At 43.4% G+C, this 19,076-nt stretch overlaps 1 protein-coding gene across 1 annotated transcript in view; it reads left to right on the top strand.

Moving 5' to 3' along the window:
- The window catches only part of LOC100755213 (solute carrier family 22 member 21), a 56,324-nt gene that overhangs the window by 18,637 nt on the left and 18,611 nt on the right, over window positions 1–19,076 (top strand). The window contains exons 3-8 of the mRNA XM_035447739.1: window positions 436–590; window positions 1,493–1,664; window positions 2,834–2,951; window positions 4,287–4,298; window positions 5,166–5,263; window positions 6,323–6,537. Coding sequence (XP_035303630.1) covers window positions 436–590; window positions 1,493–1,664; window positions 2,834–2,951; window positions 4,287–4,298; window positions 5,166–5,263; window positions 6,323–6,537 — 770 coding nt within the window. The remainder of the gene's footprint in view (window positions 1–435; window positions 591–1,492; window positions 1,665–2,833; window positions 2,952–4,286; window positions 4,299–5,165; window positions 5,264–6,322; window positions 6,538–19,076) is intronic.

Genomic DNA, 19,076 nt, shown 5'->3' with positions numbered 1-19,076 from the left:
GACTCCAAACCACAGAAAACCCTGTCTCGAAAAAAAAAAAAAAAAAAAAAAGTAAATAAATACAGTTAAAAATTTTAACTTCTGAGGGAGTATACTCTTGATGCTATAAAAGACAAATTGTAATGCAGTTATATATGAGTTTTTTACATGTATTTTTGTCTTTAAAAATTATTATGAATATGTAGATTTAAACTTAACAAATCCCTTTCCATCCCCTGCAGTCATTAGCATCAGTGTGGCACTCCCTTTGGAGCACCTCAGGGTCCAGGCTACAAATTCATCCAGGAAATTTTGAAATTCAATGACAGCATGGAGACTGAGAGACTAGGACTACCCTGGGTGCCAGTCCTTGTGACAGGAGAAAGCCCCTCTCAGTGAAGTCAGTTGCTGCTGCCTCTCCCAGCTGCTTCTCTGTGACCCTTCTTTCCTCCCCAGGTTTGGTCGGAAGAATGTGCTGTTTTTGACCATCGGCATACACACTGGATGCAGCTTCCTGCAGGTCTTCTCTGTGAGCTACGAGATGTTTACTGCGCTCTTTACCCTTGTTGGATTGGGTCATATATCCAACTACGTGGCAGCATTTGTCCTGGGTATGGACATCAATTTGAGTTCAGTTCTAGATACTGTTTTCAGTTTTCTGGAGACAAGTTGTGATGTTCCTCCTAGGGAAAGTGGTTAGATTTCCCTAGTAAATAAACCTAGATTAGCAGCTGAAGAATTAAACCTGGCAATGGTTCCTGACTTCTGATGTCCAATTCTCTTCGGCGTCTGACTGGAGGCCCCTTGGCTTCACTAGTAATTAAGCCATTAACTAGGATTCACCATGGTGTATCCATTTTTAAGGACTTACAAGTCACGGGCTTAGGTACCTGAGGAAAGAGGGGGGCACACCAAGGAGGTGGGGTATAATGGGCAGACTCCCCAGGAAAGGGAGCTGATGCAGAGCATTGGTGGCTATCAGTGTCCACCAAGGTGAGTGAGTGGAGTGGTCCAGTTCAGGTTCTGGTCATACTCCACCCTTCAAGGCTCTGCCTCAGACAAGCCACCTTGTTCCCACCAGAAAGCTTCCAGTCTCCCTGTTTGGAATCAGATCACTGGGCTCCTTGAGTTGTATTGTGGAAAGGGTTATTATTTTCTTTTCACATTTACTAGAACATTTGTCCTCGAAGGACAATAGTTGGCATGTGCGGCCATAGTAAAGACTTTGCCTTTGGTGAATTCTAGCCCATTTAAGGATTTACAGGACCTCTTTAGCCTGTGGCTGAAGATGCTGATGATGTTTTCATGAGAGCACTGTTGCCTAGGGACCTCAGAGAAACAACCCAGGAGCAAAGCAAAGCAGACTTAGTTCAGATGTGACCCCTCCAGGGCCTCAAAACACAGCAATTTCAGGCTCCCTCCTTGTCTCTATGTTGAAAATAATACCACAGAAGATTCATAAGGAAATAGCCTTAAGTAATGATTGGCTTGCCCCCCCCCTTTTTTTTTACAGGAACAGAAATTCTTTCCAAGTCAATTCGAATTATATTCGCTACCTTAGGAGTGTGCATATTTTTTGCATTTGGCTTCATGGTGCTGCCTCTGTTTGCATACTTCATCAGAGACTGGAGGATGCTGCAGCTGGCAATCACTATGCCAGGGGTGCTGTGTGCGGCTCTCTGGTGGTGAGTGTGGCCCAGCCCCTTGGGCTGCCTACCTGTGGGGTGGCTTCTGTCTCATGTCCAGTAGAGGGCAGCAGTAGCCACCAAACTCCGATTCTAGATCCCAGAAAAGGGTAGTAAATATTATTTATAAATCAAGTCAGAAAGTCTCTCCATATTCTGAAAAGCCAAAACAACACAGAATCCCAAGACACAGCCTGCTTGTCCTCTGCCAGGTTCTAGGTTGAACTAAGAATTTTCTGCAAGCAGATAGGGGCCAACCTGGGAAATTCTGGGAAATTCTCAAATCCCGGGGTAAGACAGCAAGACCTGGGCTGTAGCTGCTTGATGCTGAGGCACAATGCCATAGGTGTTAGAAGGTAAAGAAAGGGGGAGTTCCAGAAGTGAGCTTCCTTGAGTAGCTATTCAAAGGAATGCAGGCTCCAGCTGCACCTCCAAGAGAGGAGCATTGGGCAGATAGAGTATAGGCCATTCTAAGCCATGGAACTTGACAGAGGAACCAGGCAAGAATCACTCCTTATATATAATAGACTAGACTAAGGTGAGATCCTCATCCATGCACAGTGGCAAGAACCCTGGAGAATAATGGGAGAAGTTACAATGCATTGTGGCTCCTGATTAGGACAGAGGAGAGAGGGCTGCTTGGTCACAAGGATAATGAAAATATCCACTGAAACTCCACAAACCAAGTCTCCAGCCTTGAGAACTACGCTGTTTTGTGTAAAGAGACTGATGAGTCTGTGACTAAATCAGAGGAGTGAGGAAGGAATGATGTTAATGATGCTCCAGGAGTTTCTGAGGGACAGGGTAAAGACAGCAAGATCTGGGTGTGCCTCACTGTCAGCAGGAGCCAGGCACCAGGAGCCCATCTTGTGCTTGTCTCCTTAATGCCCAGAAGGGGGCACCACTACTGCAGACAGGCAGGTGCCAGCCAGATGGGGATGGATCCCCTAGTGATGTACAAGATGCTCCAACTTTTTCTCACTGCAGTTGGTGTTCAGCATCATCATACCTCAGGTGGTTACTGGGCCATGAACACCTTATGAACACCTGACACTGCACACATCTACCCCTGCATCTGAAACCTCATCTCCCATCTGCAGATTAGCATGCCCAGCCTCTGGGAGAGTAAATGAACAGGAGGCCTCACTAGATTGCATTTGTACTTCCAGGTTTATTCCTGAATCCCCCCGATGGCTCGTCTCTCAAGGCCGAATTAAAGAGGCAGAGGTGATCATCCGCAGAGCTGCCAAAACCAATGGGATTGTTGCACCTTCCACTATCTTTGATGTAAATGAGGTAAGTACCATGTGGAAGCTGGTGGAAGGCTCACACTGGTCATTTTAGGTCAGGGGCATATAGCACAGCTCACAGGAACCCAGCCCTTACTCTACCCAAATCCCAGCCATCCTTAGGCAAGGTCTGATTACAATGCAGAAGTTAAAGGAATGGAGAGATGATTCAATGTATAAAGTGTTTAGCACGCAAGCATGAGGACTTCAGTTCAGGTGCCAACAGCCAACCAAAAAGCCAGGCATGGCAGAGTGTGCCCCTTATCCCAGCACTGGGACAGCAGGGACAGAAGGATCCCTGGGATTTATTTTCCAGCCAGCTAACCAGTCAATGAGGGATCCTGTCCCCAGTATAAGGTAGAAAAGTGATTGATGATGATGCCCTAGGTCAACCTCTAGCCTACATATACACATACATTAATGTGGTGCATACACATATACATGCATGACCATGAATACACACAAACCTCAGAGCATGAGGAATGGATTCTAGCTACTTATTCTCGCCTATGGATTTTTTTCCATGTGTCCTTTACTTCCTATCCAAGTAATAATATTTTTTAACCATTCCTCTTTCCTCTTCTCTCTTTTTAAATTAACACAGGCTCTTATTATGTAGCCTTGACTGATCTGGAAATCTGTGTAGACCAGGTTGACCTCAAACTCACAAAGATTTGACTGCCTATGCATCCCAAGAGCTGGGACTGATGACATATGCCACTATGTCTGGCTTAACCCTGACTATTAATAATAAAATACCCTTCATTAGGAAGAGGCTTCCATCAACTTAGCATTCTGAGAAGCTACTGTTTCTTATGCTTCAGGGTATAGAGAGATTTTCTTTGGGCCACCAGCTCACAAATAATGACACAGAGACATATTATTAATTATAAAAGCTCAGCCTTAGCTCAGGTTTGTTCCTAACTAGTTCATATAGCTTAACTCATATTTTTAAATCTAGATTCCACCCTGTGACTCAATAATGCATCTCTCTGTACTGCCCACCCTGCTTCCTCGGAGCTGGCTTGACTCTGTCTTTTCTCTTCCCAGAGATCTTTCTCTGCCTATCTCTCCTATCTAGCTATTGGCCATTCAGCTTTTTATTATACCAATCAAAGTATTACATCTTCACACTGTATACAAATATCCCACAAATTCAAGGATTGTCATCAAAAGATAATCTGAACACTGGCAGATTTGCACACAGTAGCTTCTGGCTCTGACAGTTGTTTTTTCCCTATCACCCGGGGTTCCAGGCCCTGATCTCATATGCCTTGAATCATTTCTTGTAGAGTAAGCAGCAGGCATGTTTGAGATGATCTGGGCTCATGAGGACTTGGAGCTTGTGAGAGAGGAAGAAGTTGTTATAGGCAGCCAAGATGCTGATAGCCACCAAGAGTCCGTAAGTGGTGGCCCAGCAGCAACAGTTACTCAGCATGCTCTAGAAGGGCTCTGAAGCACAAAAGTCAGGGCTGAAATGTGACTGAGGTCATTTTAAGTGAGGTGGCTTTCATGGGATTTAAGTAAGGGATAGGTCTGGGTGAATCCGTAAGCCTCATTGGCATCACTGAGGCAATGATGTGTCTCAGTATTTCTTTGAGTCCCAAATTGACCTTTTGCAGAACTACTGATTAATTAAAAACAAGCTACCAAGCTGGGTTAGATAGGAAAGAGCATGAGTGTGTTTAGACATGTGGTTTAGTGATGGCCTTGGCCCTATGGAATCTCATAGGAAGTTACTCTGGGTGAAGTGTGGGTCAGTTTTCTAATTTCAATTTAATTTTTTTCTGGAAGAAGACCAGCAGCTCCATGGTAGGACTCAAAATATTCATTCCATTTATATGTCATTTCAGTAAAATATGCAGCCTTATTTTTCTGTGAAAAATGGTCAACCTTGCATAGGAAAACTCAAAGGCCTCACTGAAAGGTGGCAGTGAGAATGGGCAGGGTAATGCAGTGAGGTGGCTGTCACCTTGGACCTCTGCAATTGCTGGATAACTCTCATTATCCCTAATTGTCCTTCATTCCCTTTTGTCATTGACTGAGCCTGCATGGGGACTTGGTCATCAAAAGTCACTGTACTGTCTTTTCAAGGAAGAACCTTAGAATGCTATCTTAACTTTTAAGAAGTAGATAGTGAAAATGATGGATTCCAGGTGTTCTCCAAGTTTTTCTCCTCCTTATACCATTAACTATATTCTTTCAGCAAGAGGAAGACCAAAATCCCAAGAAGGCTCAGTCACACCACATTTTTGATCTGATCCGAACCGGGAATATCAGGATCCTCACCATCATGTCTATAATCCTGTGGTGCGTAAGTGAGACCTGCCTGAGCCTTACCCACCCTCAGGACATTTTCTACAGACATTGCCTCAGACCAAAGCTGAAAACCTCTGCCATCACATGATGCAAGGGTTGTTCCTTGTGATGGATGGCAGCCACAGGGACATAACAGTTCTTATGTAATGGAAACCCAGAAAAGGAGAAAGTGATCATAGAGGCTGTTTAGGATCTAGGGACCCACAAGGGAATCCAACAGGTCCTTGCTTAGTTGTTCCTGTCCCTTGTCCTCTCCCTCAGTAGATTATCTGTGGTAAATAGCCTGACAGAAACTCTAATGTGCTCATGGAGATAGAGGGAGCTTCTCTACAGTGGTGCCACGGTGTCTATCATTTGCACATGCCCCCTGCACCCACCCACCCCCATGCCTGTCTGTTTCCTCTTAAAAGTGTTCTCTGTTGAAGACCCACACTCTCTGGCTGGGACAGTGGGGGTTTGAAGGAGGGTCTCAGGGAAGACACTTTATCATTTAGGTTCCAGATACTGCTAAGAGCTTTCTGGAAACAAAAAAGTTGGATATGGCCCTTCTGGGATATACATAGAGCAGTAGTTTTCAACCTTCCTAATGCTGTAACCCCTTAATACATTTCCATGTTGTGGTAAACTCCAACCATAAAATTATCTTCCTTGCTACTTCCTAACTGTAATTTTGCTACTGTTATGAATTGTAATGTAAATGTTTTTGGAGATAGAGATTTGACAAGAGTTGTGCAATTGGTTTTTTTGTAAATGCTTTAGTGTAAGATTTTACTGATGAAGTACAGGTTGGGACTTTTCCTCTAGTGAAGTCAGTGAGAATTAATAAATCATTTTGCTGATGAAATGTTCTGAAGGTCCATTGGCAAATGATTTACCTATGGAAAGTTAACTTTTATAGTAGGAAGTAAGGCACAGAGTGAAATCTACTACTACTCTCCATACCCTGCATCGAGAGCAGTTCAGAACTTGTCAAAATGAATACTTTGTAAGTTGTATGGGTCTGGAGAGATGGGTACTGCTTCTCCAGCTCTCTTCTGTCCCCTGTTGCAGGCTGACCATATCAGTGGGCTATTTTGGACTTTCTCTTGCCACTCCTACCTTGAATGGGAACATCTACCTGAACTGCTTCCTTTCAGCAGCTGTTGAAGTCCCAGCCTATGTGCTGGCCTGGCTGTTGCTGCAGCATGTGACCAGGCGCTATTCCATGGCTGGTTCACTTTTCCTGGGTGGCAGTGTCCTTGTCTTACTGCCGCTGGTGCCTTCAGGTATGGATGGTGTTTATTTGCAGCCCTGAGTCTTCTCTGTTCTATTTACATTGAACCAGAAAGTGAGTACAGTCAAAACCATTAGATCTGTGTTACATGTGTACAGTGCTCACTCAAAAATCAACAGATGGCCTCACAAAGTCAGAGCTTTTGTTGGGAAGAAAGCATTGGGCAATCGGTTAATTATAATTATGCCCTAGACCCAAGTTAGTATGTTGATATCCATTTTCCTTTCTAGAATAATGAAGAAAAGTCATGACACTAGGTCTGTTTATTTATTCAAACAATAGCTGGTCTTGTTGCACTCTCTTTCTAGTAGAGGACAAACAAACAAGTTAATAAATGCTTGTTAATCTTCAGATGCTGTTACCTTCTGTGAACAGAAAGAAAGGATATTAGAGCTCATCTAAAGAGCAGTCATGATAGCATCCTGAACAGAGGTATTCAGCAGAATTTAAATGAGGTAACAGAACACCATGAATAAGTCAGGGAGAGCTGGACAGTGGTGGCACAGGCCTTTAATCCCAGCACTTGGGAGGTGGATGCAGGAGTATGAGATGTTCAAGCTCATCTTTGGCTGTCTGGGGAGTCTGAGGCTAACCTTTGTTATATGAGACCCTATTTTAAAAAAATAGATAGATAGATAGATAGATAGATAGATAGATAGATAGATACAACGCTATGACAGGTAGTGAGCCCAGTGTGCTTCAGGGTAGCAAATGAACTAGTAACCAATAAAAAGAAAGAGATGAACAGTCTCAGAGGCTATGGGAAGGACTTTGCTGGTAAAACCATCCCACTACTAGACAGGAGGAACCCTTTCTGACAACCTGTGGAACAGATGACAAGCCTTATTTGTCCATCATTTGCCATAATCATCCATTCCCCTGTGGCTTTTGGAATGTCTGATGGTTACTTTGAGGACTGTGATACTGGGGCCCACCTCTATAGGAACAGCCCCTTTTGTGGCAGAAGGAACCTGGGTGTGGCTGTAGTGGCTCTCACCTGAGTAGAGTGACCACTGTGTCACTAGTTATACTCATTGGGCAGTGAAGTCAGTAAGAGGATCATCCCTAAGTTCAGATGGTTTATAGAATTTTTTTCAATACTGTACTTATTTATTTGGAGGAGGGAAACATGTGTCCCAGCACACATGTATCGGCCAGAGGACGTGGGAAGCAGGAAATGGGAAGAGTCAGTTTTCTCCTTCCACTGTGTGGGTCCTGGGAATCAAACTCAAGTTCTCAGGCTTGACTGAAAGTGCCCTTACCCACTGAGCCACCTCAAAAGCCCAGATCTGTGAACTTCTTGAGTAGACTGCAAGCATGAACTGAGCTAGAGCTGAACTCCCCCATTCATATACAAGTCCTTGGTTAACTCCACAGTGCCCTCAGGATGAGGTTCTGGGCAAGCAGCTCATCCCTAACCCAGGATGACTTCTGGAAGGCAGGCAGATCGGGCTGAGGTTCACATACTGTCTGGGCCTCTAGGTTGAGGAATACCTTTACCCTCACACAACTGAAGTGCCCACTCTCCTTTTAGTAATCCCCTTAGAAAGAAATCTAAGCCATGGTGTTTTGGTTCAATAGGAAGGTATACAAACTGACCGACTCTCTCTACCCCAAATCTGAGTTCATTTTAGGCTGAAAGTCAAGAGAACTCCTCCAGAGCAACCCTTACACTGGTCCCTCTTGCCTTTTCTATCCTTCCTTTGTTTCTCCAGAATTGTTTTATATTTCTACTCTCCTGGTGATGGTGGGCAAGTTTGGAATCACCTCTGCCTATTCCATGGTCTACGTGTACACGGCTGAGCTGTACCCCACTGTGGTGAGAAACATGGGTGTAGGGGTCAGCTCCACAGCATCCCGCCTTGGCAGTATCCTGTCTCCCTACTTTGTTTACCTTGGTGAGTACCACAGTGCACTGGTGGAATGGATGGGACAGAAGCTCTAAATAGCCTCAATATGAGATGGACACAAGCCCTATAGTTAGCAGGATGCATCCCTTACTGGGACCCTGGCTGGAGAAGAAGGCACCCATTTCAAATGGAAAGTAACTCACAGCCCAGCTGGATGAGGATGAGAAAGTGTGAGGCTTTCTATTTCATCACAAACTACAATTTCTTCATCCTAAGAAATTCTTTAGGGAAACAGTGTTCTTTACTAGAGGAGTTTCTTCTTGGAGTTAGTAGCATGAACAAGAGGTCTGACTGATGGACTGACAGTGACCATGGCGTAGAACACTTCATTTATCCAGTGTATATATAGAAGTCAGAGGACAATTTAGGGGAGTCTTAAAATTCGTTCTTTCTTTACAACATTGGATTCTGGGGATTGAACTCAGGCCACCAGGCATAGCAGCAAGCACTTTTACAAGCTGAGCCATCTCCATAGCCCCCATTTTACTTTTCAAGACAGTGGCTCACTAAGTTGTATGAACTGGGATTGAACTTGCTCTGTAGCCCCAGAAGCCCTTGAACTTTAGCAGCCAGTGCCCTGAGAGTAGCAAGTACTTGAAAGCATGGTACGTGGCTCTAATGGGCTGCAGCACCTTGTCTAACCAGAATGCAAATCAAACTGGGACACAGCTGAAGAGATGGAGAGTTGCTTTGTCCTGGACAAGGACCTTGTTTTCTTGGGAACCCTGCAGCTTGGTGTCTCTGCTCTCCTATACATCTCCCTTGTCCATTGTGGACACTGCTGGACCTCTGGGCACATCTGTGTCAGGTCTGGGTTCTGAGACTGTAGCACAAAAAATAAAGACCCAGAGACTGATATTGGGGTTCAAGCTTCAAGCTGAAGATCAGAAAAGCAAAGCATCCAGCCACTAGCTTTTTACCTCTGCCTCAGGCTGAAAGGGCTGGTTCACGAGCTCTCCAACAAGCCTCAGACTGCTGCCTCTCGTCAGCATGGCTGGAAAGAATCCTGAGACTGAGATTAAAGGTGTGTGCCTGGCTTCTATGGCTTGTGTTTGACTTTGCTTTCTGAATCCTCAGGCAAGCTTTAATAATCATAAATAATATATCACTGCAATTCCCTCTTTTGTCTAAACAAAAACAAGGCTAGATCTAACATAAGAAAAACTATATACAGTAAGTACAATATATACAGGCAACAAGTTCAACAATGTCTAGTCCATTTGCTTTTGACAAATTCAGAGAAAATACTTCATTATCTATCCTATGTTGGTGAGTCCAAATTCTTGTACCTAATTTACTTTCTATTGTAATTTGCTTTATGAAATTATCTTTTAATTATCTTTCAAACCATTTATACTTTACACATCTTTAGTGAGTTTCTTTTCTGAGTCTGGTAAACAATGAAAACTATAACTATACTAACTAGTCTTCAACTCACTCAGAGAACCAAGAAGGAAATATTATTAACTGAGTAAGCAGGAAGTACAAGCAAGTGACTTCCAAAACTGTGAAAAATGATAAAAAACAGCTGGCTGCCTGGACAGTCACCCAAGGTTCCTTTGCAATGTTGGGGCATCCATCTTCAGCCTACCAACCTAGCATATCTGACAGATGTTTCTGTGAAGCAGAATTTTGAAGGACTGTCCCACCTTGTTGGCAAGGTTTTGCAGTCACTCTCTTTTGTGTCCTGTTTGTCCAATTTGGACAGCATAATGTCAGCAATCGAGGCAATGGTATTTTCTTGCCCAGTGGCTTAGTTTTGCCACAAAGAAAGTAAACTCCATGTGGAGTTTCTTAGATGCCCATCATCTTTTCTGAAGTAGAGTGGTGCTGCTAGGAGTAGACAAGTCTCATTGTCAGAAAAAATTCTGTTATTAAAACATTTTAAATGCCATATTTTGTAGATCTCTAAAGTGTTTGAAGATAACCTATCTATCTAAAATATATCTCTGTTTGACCTTGAAAACACACCTAATATGACTACAAATTTGAATGTAATAGGCGACTAAATTATTCACCTACATTTCTTTATTTTCTTATACAGTTGGTAATAATAACTTTCAAGAACTAGAAATTTGCATTGCATTTTTGCATTGCATTGCAATGAGCTGTATAGGTATAATACCTTGAACAATATTAGAAACATATGTACGATATGTCTTGACAAATTAATCTCAAATTTGTATCAATATACAATATTTGTATAAAATACACAGAAGTCCAGTCTAATGTAAAGTACTTAAAACTAATAGTTGCTTTTTAAAAGTAAAGATTCAATAATCTTTCTTTTTATCTTATATCTATAAACTCCCTTTTTCTTTTCAAGACTAGATTCAATAATCTTCACTTTTATCCTATCATGTCTGTATTCCTTTTTTTTTTTTTTTTTTTTTTTTTTTACAAAACAAAAACCTTGGATCTAATCCCCTTTCTTCAACTTTCTTCCTAACTTTAACCAACATTTTGTAACCAATCCATTTAAACAATGGCAAATAACCATAACCAAAAATTACCCACCCCACCTCTTGGGAATGTGGATGTTGTGTTCATGAAGTTACTTCCTGTAAGGTTACTAGATATATTAATGGTGGTTTTCTTAAGAATTTAAAGTGCCCCCTGAGTAAGGATGTCAGTTTAGAGGTCTGGGCAATCTATGGGGCCTCTGGTAGTGAATCAGTATTTATCCCTGGTATACAAATGGACTTTGGGAGTCCTCTCCACATAGAGAGATACTCTCTCAGCCTAGACACACGGGGGGAGGGTCTAGGCCCTGCTGCAAATGATATGACAAGACTTTGAAGATTGCTCCATGGAAGGCCTCACCATGGGGAGCAGAAAGGAGTTGGGATGAGGGGTAAGGAGGCAGGGGAGGAGGGGAGAGAGAGGGAACTGAGATTGACATGTAAAAGAAGCTTGTTTCTAATAAAACGGAAAACAAAAGAGAAAAAGAAGAATTTAGAGTGTTTCTTTTTAACCTGAAAATGCAATGCTGAATTTGTTTCCTCATTTAATTTCTCAATCGGGGTTTGAATATCTCTATAATCTGCTTTTTTAATAAGTTTTTTGTAAGGCCTGCATCTTAGCACTCCTATCAACCAACTTTTTTAGAGATAAACCAATAATTACCAAACCAACAACAAAGATTATCAAAATGATAATAGACAGTACATCAATCCCAGTAAAATTGATTATTCCTTTGTTTGCTTTTTCAATTTTTAAACTATCCAATTATGTAATCATATGCAGACCTAATTTTCTCCATTTTAATAGTGTTTTCCATTTTTTAGTGTGGGGAAAAAAAAGCTTTTTTAACGATTTCCCTTCCTTTAAGAATTTCCAATTGACTTACCTAATCTGCCAACAATGTCAGCGAACTGAGAGGCATCACATCTGAATCAGAGAACTAGCTTGTGTCATGAACTGAGAGTGTCAGCCCAAGGAGAGGGCCTGTAGGAAAATCCCAAAAGCCTCCCAAGTTTGGGTGGCAGCTGAAGACTGTTTAGAAAAACTACAACCAAAAACTCCCGCACTTGCTCAATGATTTGAGAAGAAAACAAAAGAAAGCCTAGCTGGCTGGGCAGGGACTCAGACAGGAGGGACTCAGGCAGCAGTCCTGCCTACAGCTTAGGCTTGGGCCTGTGCCCATGGTCCCAAAGTAGCTTTTTCTTGAGTTCATACTTTAATGTTATACATGCCAATTGTAGCATGAAGAAAAAAAAAGCCCCAGAGACTGATATTGGGGTTCAAGATTTAAGCTGAAGATCAGAAAAGCAAAGCAGCCAGCCACTAGCTTTTACCTCTGCCTCAGGCTGAAAGGGCTGATCCATGAGCTCTCCAACAAGTCTCAGACTGCTGCCTCTCATCAGCATGGCTGGAAAGAATCCTGAGACTGAAGCCAGGTGTGTGCCTGGCTTCTATGGCTTGAGGCTGACTTTGTTTTCTGAATTCACAGACCAGCTTTAATAAATTATAAATTATATCATCACAAGACTCTCTAGATGTCAGACTTCTCTCTAGCAGCCCAGACTTTGATAAGCCATATATAGAGTTCTGAGAGATTAAAGGGCCAGAATGAGAACAAGTCTCACTGTAACCTGGGTCCTCTGCTCAACCACAGGTGCCTATAACCGCTACCTGCCTTACGTCTTCATGGGAAGTCTGACCATCATGACAGCTATCATCACCTTGTTCTTCCCAGAAAGCTCTGACGCCCCTCTGCCAGACACCATCGACCAGATGCAAAAGGTCAAAAGGTATGAGATCTTCCTTCTCATACTGTAGATGTTTTTGGTGAGGTTCTGGACATGTCTTAAGTCCCAACCCCTTAAAGTAGTGCTCCCTGCATACTGTCTCACAAATAACTGGACTACTTTAACCATGGTGCAACAAGGGCATGGTCTGATCCTATGTAAGCCTGTGTCCATGTGCATGGCCATGAAAGCAGCAGCTCTAGTTTACTGCAAAGACTACAGGAAACTTCAGAATCTGCCATGTCCTTGTTTTTCTCCAGATCTGGCTTGTTTGTTTTGAGAGTAATAAGTATCTTTGTAAGATTGGTAAGTAACGTTTGTTTTCCTTGTTTTAATAGAATAAAGAATATGCAATCCCCAGGGGAGGAAGGGGTCCCAAGAGATACTGGAGAAAATGCCCAGATCCCAGAAGATGCTGAAGAAGATACCCAGGTTCTTGAAGATGCTAAAGAAGAGGCTGAAGAAGATGCCCAGGTCCCAAAAAAGGCTGAAGAAAACTCCCCAGAATCCTAAAAAATACAGACTTCTGACATTCTTCCAGAAGATGAAAATACACACTTCTGACATTCTTCCAGAAGATGAAAAACTAAACAGACAACCTACATGTTGTCAGAAATTCTGTCAATGACCTGGCACTTTTCTGTTCTGTTGACCTTGTGTCTAATGTGCTCATGTATGGATGCATCTATCCAGGAGTGTGGATTGTGGCTGCTCAGTCCCACAGCAGGAGTGCTGTGTGTGTCTGGTCAGAGTCCTGGGCTTGTCCCAGCTGTGAGAAATCACTGTTGAGGCCAAGGCTTGTCTTCCACTTCTGTGTCTTGAAGGGAATGTATGAGTGACAAAGTGTCCCTTCCTTCTCTCAGCACTGTCACGGTGGGGGGGGTGTTTTTTTTGTCATCTGTTGTATCTTCAGCAGAGACTTGGGAACAGTGTTTCTCAACCTGGAATTACCCTGGCTGGTGTGCAGTTGCCACCATGGAAATGCAGTTGCACTTCCTAGCCTTAGCCATTATCACTGCTCTGAGTGTCCAAAACAACAACACTATGCTTGTTCCTTTTACGATGTATAATCATGGGGAAAATTACAAGAAAGAAATGTAAATTGTGTTCACAGTCTCTCAGAGTTGCTGGCTGCAGTTTTGTAACATCAGCAGGTGTTTTGTGTTCAGTGTGATTGTTCTTCTGATTATGTTGCCATGATACTCCTAAAGCACAGGCTTCCCTACTTTAAAAAGAAGCAATCTAATGATTTTGTGGAAAGTACTGAAGTGCCTCGGTCCATGAGACTGTCTTAATAAGCAATGATATTCTTAAATAATAGCAACTGTCTACAATCTTTATTTCTAGAATTAGTTTTTGTGTGATGGCTAGTATTGGTTGTCAACTTGACTACATCTGGAATTAACTAAAACCCTGGAAATAACTAAAACTCAAGCAGCTAGACACACCTGTGAGTGCATTTTCTTCCTGGATTATTTGATGTGGAAGACCTACCCTAAATCATGATCATTTAGTGTCAGAAGCTCTACTCTAAACCCGGGCTACACCTTCTGGTGACAGCTCACATAAAAGGACATGAAAGAAGGAATGTTTTGCATTCTGCCTACTTGCCGTCTCCCTCACTGGCTAGTTGATCTATACTGTTCAAAAGCATTCCTTCGCTGGTGTTAGAAGCCACTTGTGGATTCCAACATAGACTGAAAACTGACAGTTCTCTAGGACCTACTTGGGCTCCAGTACCAGATGGGACTGCTGAGACATCAGTCATGTGGAATGAATAACTCCCAGATCATTAGCCTTTCGTCAGGAGACAGCCACTGTTGAACCCAAACCATATCCTCAAGCCATTCTAATAATCCCCTTTTAATATCTATTAGTTCATTCTATCATTTCTGTTCCTTCAGAGAACCCTGACTAACCCACCTGGATACAGCAGCATGCAACTCTTCTGTGGGTTAACTGTAGCAGTGGTTCAGAGTTAGCTAGTACTTCATAGTAGGCATCTATCCAATATTGACAATGAATTGCACCAGCCTGGTGCACTTAGCCTGGGTCTCCCTGAAAACAGCCTGAGCTTGGAGCTTCTGTACAGTTTCACATTCTAGCTGGGAGTAAGACACCGAGGAGCAGGAATGCGGACCAGGGAAGGTGGGAGGCCTGGCCCTAGGATGCCTTAGTGTGTGAGTTGGACAGCACTCATGAAGGAGTACTGCAATGGCCTGAGTCTCTGAGGAAGCCTGGGAGATGCATCTCAAAACCATCTGCACCATGGAGAGAAGTGGGGAGCATTTGCCATCATCACCCATTCAAAAAGACAACACCAGGGTGTCTGTTCCCTACACTTCCAAGCTTCCTAATGGGACTTAGAGTCCCTGAACTTGTGACATCCTAGAGAGCTCAGTGTCCCAGCTTAAGTAGTGGGGGCTCATGAGTGCTCAAGCCTGTTTTCTGTAGGAACAGCCTGTGTGGGTCTGAAGAGCTCTGTCTGCCCAGGTGATTCTGTTGCTCAGTCAAGCTGACAGAACAGCCATCCTGCAGCTCTCCAAGGGAACCTTGCTCAAAGAGGCTGAACTTGGGGTGAGAATACCTTTGGTGAGCAGGTACTTTTCACTCTAAATGACAGTCACTCCCATCATTGGGACTGAAGCAAAGGCAAGACCATTCACCAAGGAACACTTTAAGAGTGGCATTATTCACCCTTGATGATTCAGGTACAAATTACTCCTTTTGGGGTATCTTTGAGGTGAGGGAACTTGTTTTTCTCTAGAGGGAAAGAGTTCCAGCACTGAACTTAAATGAGAGAGAGGATGTTGGCAAGGGGTGGGGGACATCCATGGAACAAGACTTTAAAAATAAGACTGGACCCCCACAAGGAAGACATGGCTGGTAGCATGGTATTAAGCACAATAGCATCATAAAAGTAGGGAGGTAAGACATGGAGGTTCTTTCCCTGCCTGGCACTTCACTCACATTGCACAGAGGTGAAGGTCTGTGTGGTAGTCTGAATGAGAATGGCCCCCATAATAGGCTTGTGTATTTAAAGCTTGGTCCTCAGATGGTGAACTGTTCAGGAAGAATTAGAAGGTGTGGTCTTGATGGAAGAGGTGAGTCACCTGAGATGGGCTTTGAGGTTTCAGAAGCTCATGGCATTCCCAGTTTTCTCTTTCTCTGCCTCCAACTTGGGGACAAGATTAAGATCTCGGTTTCTTCTGTGTCATGGCTGCCTGTCTACTGCCTGACTCTTCACCATGATGGTCATGAACTTACCCTCTGAAACTGTAAACAAGCTACTAATTAAAATGATTTTGTTTATTTGCTTGATTGCCTACTTATAATTTGCCCTGTTATGGTGTCTCTTCACAGCAATAGAGAAGTAGCTAAGACAGTTTCCAAAATCCTTCCAAGGCTTCAGCTGGTGTGAGGCCACCCTTGTGTCTGTGTGGGTCCTTCCACAACCAGCAAGGAGACAGAATGAAGTGTGAGGTGTTTACTAGTGAGAGTAGGAAACATAAAGAGGAACAAAAAGAAGCCTAAGCCAGGAAAGACTAAGGTCTGGATGCAGATCTGATGCTGAGAAAGGGGAGTGGGAAGGAAGGGAAGGAAGGAAGGAAGGAAGAAAGGAAGGAAGGAAGGAAGGAAATCCTTTTATTCTTTCGTATGATCTTGTATGCATGTGCATGTGTGTGTGCATGTGCCAGGGCCTATATGTGCAAGCCAGAAGACAGGCTTCCTATTCCTTCCATAATGTGAGACCTGGGGATCAAACTCATATCATCAGTCTTGGCAGCAAGGATCCTTACCTGATGGTGGTATGATTCTGCCACAGTTCTCTCTGGGGAACCATGAGTTTACCGGGTTTACAGAGCATAGATAAGGGGGGTTACTTACTAGAGTGTAGGTACTCTCTTCCCCATACAAAAGGCCAGATTGGAAAATATGCACTGGGGATGAGGGCTTTCCCATAGGCCCCACCCTTCCCCTAGTCATCCTGGTCTGTACACTCTAGTCCATCTCTGAGGCCACATGCAATAAGGGATGAGTTTCATTCAACAGGCAGCAGAGTATATGTGGATACTCAGGTGACCCTCCACAGCCTTCTGTGAGGGGACACAAACAGTTAAAAACCCCAGATAGAATAATCTTTTGTAATTGAGCATAGTTGGTGTTTGTTGGATTTGGATTGCAGTCCTGTACAGCAATAATGTGACAAAATATCATTTACCATAGTAATACCACAGAATCAAAGAACTCTCTTAGTAAAGTGTGGATAAGAGTCTTGAGGAACACTTAAAACTCTATGGAAAAACTGTACAAAAGAAAGCATGAACGGAGCCAACAATATGGCTTGGTGATAAAAGGGCTAGCCACCAAGACTTAAGAACTGAGTTGAAACCCAGGCGTTGGTTGGTGCACACATTTAATCCCAGCACTCGGGAGGCAGAGACAGGTGGATCTCTGAGTTTGAGGCTAGCCTGGTCTACTGAGCGAGTTCCAGGACAGGCTCCAAAACATACAGAGAAACCCTGTCTCGAAAAACCAAAAAAAAAAAAAATAATAAATAAAAAGAACTGAGTTCAATTCCTAAAACATATACACTAGAAGGCTAGAACAGTATCTTGGAGATTGTACTTTGGCTTCCAATCACATATTCCCATCTACACACACAATAAATACCTGTCCTTCTGGCACTATACACTTGCACTATATTTTACCTGAGATAAAGTTCCAATCCCTAGAAGCTGAATATTTACGTCCTGAAGAGGTCGATCTGGATTCCAAGATTTTGATGAAATTATTGTTAAGTCTGCACCTGTGTCTACCAAACCCTCAATTTCAATGCCATTTATTTGTAATTTTAGCTTTGGTCTTTGATCATTTATAAATGTTTGCCAAATTACTTGTTTTCTGTTCCCTCGTGAACTTTTTGTTGTATCTATTGAAGCTGTTCTGTCTTTGATGACATCCAAAGAAGTGTGGTTTTTGTATTAAGTCTTTTAATTGCTCTGGGGATGAGTTTCTCCAATGCAGACAGGACAGGATTGAACCAAGTTTGATATTGGGGCCTTCAGAAGGCCCCTCATGGTGTTTCCTCTTATAGCAAAGGACCATCTTGCCTGTCCCCTGTTAATCTGCATTCATTAGTCCAATGCTGGCCTTTGCCATACCTTCTGCATACTCCAGAAGGCACTGGCTGGCATGTCTTCTCTGTCTGCATGATCATGCCACACATTGAAGCACCAAATGCTGTTTTTCTGTCTACTGATATTTTAATTGTCTTCTGTGGCCCCAGGGCCCTGTAGTCACTGCCCCATCGGCCACTCAGGCTATAGCCTGGCAGGGCTTTCAGTCCTATGGCTACAGCCTGCTGTGGCCATAATATATAGATTTAAATTAAGTCTATATTGTTCTATTTATCAATGAGCCTCAGGAGTCAAAGGCTGGGATGAAAAGCTGCTACCTCAAGAGACTGAGTAGCAACTAGCTGGCCTTGCTTCTTGGCTAGAGACACGACAAAGAGACATGTCTCCTCCTTCATCCCAGAACCCAAAAAGGAAGTTCAAACTCTAGTCCCCAAACTTTCCTTCCTGTGTTTCTCTCTCCAAATTGCTGGCTTCTCTGTGCCTAATTCCAGTCAGCTAGTTGCTGGCTCTGTCCCATGATTCAAAGTTTAACTTTATTGGCAAGTCTCTGGAGTATCAGAGTGGGATCAAAATATCCCACAACAAGCTAGTGATTTGAACTCACTTTCTCATTTTTTCATAGTAAGCACTCTACCCACTCATGTATCTCCCCAGCCCCAGCCCCAAACAACAGCACCAGTACCAATCCTAGCCCAGACCCAGACTCAGCAGCACCACCGCAAATAACTCTAGCACTAGCTTCAGCCCTCTCAAGTTCCCCAGAGCAAGATCTCTAAGAGTCTCTTCCGTGAGAGTGGGGCAGTGCCGCAGCTCTGGCACTACTTTCCACAGCCCTCCCTCCTCCCACGTGACCATGGCCTCACGTGCAGGGCAGAGAAGAAAAACAGAGAGGGCCAGGTCAAGGGTAGGTTGGAGCTGAGGTGTGTCAAGTCAACAACCAATAGAGGGCTCCCTGTCTTCTTGGGTCCACACCTCTCATCCTAGCAGGCTCTATGGGAAACTGCTGACTTTAGGTCCTGGGGTAACACTTTGTGTTAAGACCTTAGGTCTGAAGGCCTAAGAGTGTCACTGAAAACTGATCTGTCCCAGAACAGGCAGAGTTCCTAGTCAGCTCCTGCAAGAGAGGACTTAGTAGAAGGACAGACAGGGTGGCTGATGGTTTTCCTGCAGCATAGCAGCGCCCTCTGGTGTGTAAAGCCTAAAATAGCTACATTCCAGGGGCATTTGTTA

This window comes from Cricetulus griseus, chromosome 7, assembly GCF_003668045.3.
Source record: "Cricetulus griseus strain 17A/GY chromosome 7, alternate assembly CriGri-PICRH-1.0, whole genome shotgun sequence".
Taxonomy (NCBI): Eukaryota; Metazoa; Chordata; class Mammalia; order Rodentia; family Cricetidae; genus Cricetulus; species Cricetulus griseus.
The sequence above is the reverse complement of the archived record's forward strand: the minus strand, read 5'-3'. Positions and strand labels throughout refer to the sequence as shown.